The sequence below is a fragment of the Neoarius graeffei genome, chromosome 12 (assembly GCF_027579695.1).
Source record: "Neoarius graeffei isolate fNeoGra1 chromosome 12, fNeoGra1.pri, whole genome shotgun sequence".
In the NCBI taxonomy this organism is placed as follows: domain Eukaryota; kingdom Metazoa; phylum Chordata; class Actinopteri; order Siluriformes; family Ariidae; genus Neoarius; species Neoarius graeffei.
This window is the reverse complement of record NC_083580.1, coordinates 37,763,427-37,765,912: the sequence shown is the minus strand read 5'-3', so window position 1 is coordinate 37,765,912 and position 2,486 is coordinate 37,763,427. Positions and strand designations below refer to the sequence as shown.

At 46.3% G+C, this 2,486-nt stretch overlaps 1 protein-coding gene across 1 annotated transcript; it reads left to right on the top strand.

Annotated features, from left to right (window-relative positions):
* Positions 1-638: 638 nt before the first annotated feature.
* On the top strand, positions 639-2,108 carry LOC132894741 (paraneoplastic antigen Ma1 homolog). Its single transcript, XM_060934857.1, has one exon. It carries the CDS (start codon positions 639-641, stop codon positions 2,106-2,108), a length of 1,470 nt encoding a protein of 489 aa, XP_060790840.1.
* Positions 2,109-2,486: the final 378 nt, after the last annotated feature.

Sequence of the window (2,486 nt, the reverse complement as noted above, 5' to 3'; positions counted from 1 at the left end):
TTTCTTGGTGATTACATTGCATGCTTCTTTGGGAGCATTTATTGTCAAATACTACTATTATTATTATTATTATTATTATTATTGCTTATTAATAAATATAATCATTATTATTTAATTATATCTTGGGTGTATTGGCTGCTCATTTGGTTGTTTATATTTGAACATTCTGACATGCGCACTGCAGACTAGCTATTAGTTCTTTCACTCATGCTACTGTTATTTTAAAGTCTGAGGAAATACACCATACACTAGCTTCAAAGGTAAGTGTAGTATTTTCGCAGTGGAGGCACCGCGCTGTTAAATTTATCATTTATTAGATTTATGCTTATTATTCTCTCTCTCTACTCATACTTGTACCCTTATGGTATCAGGAATCTCAGCCAGCTCACCACTCCACCGCTGAAAACTTAGGACCCTGTTGCGCCATTATTTATTGGGATTTAGGGTAACTCTTTAGTAGCCTATAGCCTACTGTGCTGGGTGATCAGCACCTGTCCAAAAAAAAAAAAAGGGGGTTACATTTTGGAGGCACCGCTGGGATTTTCCTGTTTACCAGAACAAGTAGATCGCTGTGTTTTGCTTAGTGTTTGTGTTGTGTTAGTTATTGCTGTTTGCTGGGCAGTTTTTTTTTTTTAAACATGGACCTTAGTCAGGCTGTTGAGTGGAGCCGTGAGGAGAATGTGGAGTTGTGTCATGCCATTTTACTTAGCAGAGTGCCATTGGAGGCCACTGATGATGTGGTTAGCCGTGTGCTCAGCACAGTTAAGGTTCTGGGTAGGACCCGGATACGCGGTTGCCGTGGTGACAAGACTGGTAGGCACCTGTACATTTTAGTCGAGACTTCTGCTGAGTTGGATCAGAGCTCTGTCCCTCCTGAAGTGGGAATTGTAGGTGAGGCAGGTCCATGGGCTGTTCATGTAGTGAGTAGTTTGCTGCCTGCTAGTCCTGTTCTTGAAAGTGATGGATTCGAAGCCAAGCTATTTTCATTATTACAGCAGGAAGGCAAGTCTATGGGTGATGTGAAGGCTGTTTTGGGCACGCAGCCTCCTAAACCTGATGTCAGCATGGATCTTGTGAATGCCATAGGCCAGCTCGTTGATCGCTGTAACCAGGCATCTGTTGATGTGCCTGGCTATAGAAAACTGAGGCTGTTTTCCGGTTTACGGCCCGTTCCCCCAGGCGAGGAAGAATATGAGGCCTGGATGGAGCAGGCTACTCAGATGATTACTGAGTGGCAGTGCAGTGATGCTGCTAAGCGACAGCGCATTGTTGAGAGTTTGCGTGGGCCTGCTGCGGATATAGTAAGGTTTTTGAAAGTCAGTAGCCCATCTGCTACTGCTACTGATTACTTAACCGCTCTTGACACTACTTATGGATCGACTGAGAGTGGGGCAGACCTTATGGCATCGTTTCGCCATACTTTTCAAGAAGATGGTGAGAAACTTTCTGCTTTCTTGTATCGCTTGGACAAGCTTCTCCACCGTGCTCTTTTGAGAGGAGGGATTGAAGCTGCAGGCCTGAATCGTGCACGTCTGGAGCAGTTGTTCAAGGGTGCTCTCACCACTGACATTGTGGCTTTACGTGTGCGACTTCTGCACACTTTGCAAGCTCCGCCTTCTTTTTCCCAGTTAATGCGAAATGTGAGAGAGGAAGAGCACTGGGTAAGTGCAAGGGAGAGTGCAAAGGTTTCTGTGGCCTCATCTACATTTTGCCAGGTTCCTGTGACTGCTGCTGTCGCTCTTCCTCATGTGCCTGTTACTCCCCTGGCGTCTGAGGTTGACAGTCTGAGGAAAGAGGTCAAGGAGCTGACGTCTTTAGTAACTAAACTTTTGACTGCTACTACCGTGGCTCCTGAAAATCCTCAAGTCTCACAGTTTGGTGTAAGCCACAGCACAGAAACCACAGCCCCAGCTGTTCCCACAAGGGCTGTTTCTTCGAACCTGCCGAAGTCTACGACATCCTCTTCTGTTCCTGCCATTTTTTGTTACAAGTGTGGAGAAGACGGCCACACCAAGCGAGAGTGCACACGCCCTGAGAACTTGAGGGTAGTGAATCAGAAGCTGCTTAAGAGGGTCACGCAGCAGGGAAACTTCCCCGGAGCTCAGTGAAGGAACGGCACAGAGCTCCATCACACAAAACACGTTCCGCTCATTGTTCACCTCCAATCAAAGTCAGCCAATCACAACTGCCGTCTGGGTTAGTGGGGCCCTCGGCTGAGGTGCCCGTGCAGATAGAAGGTATTTATGCTAAAGCTCTGCTTGATAGTGGTTCTCAGGTCACCATCTTGTATCATAGCTTTTATAATGCATATTTGAAGCATTTGCCACTGCAGCCAGTGGAAAATCTGGAAATATGGGGTTTGAGCTCTCACAAATACCCATATGATGGATATTTACCTCTTAGGCTTGAGTTCACTGAAGCGGTCACTGGTGTGCCTCAGGTGGTGGACACTTTAGCTCTTGTGTGTCCTGACCCTCAGACAAAAG

What these genes read in the sequence shown, in the direction of transcription:
- LOC132894741 (XM_060934857.1), top strand. Translation starts at nt 639, where the DNA reads ATGGACCTTAGTCAGGCTGTTGAGTGGAGCCGTGAGGAGAATGTGGAG.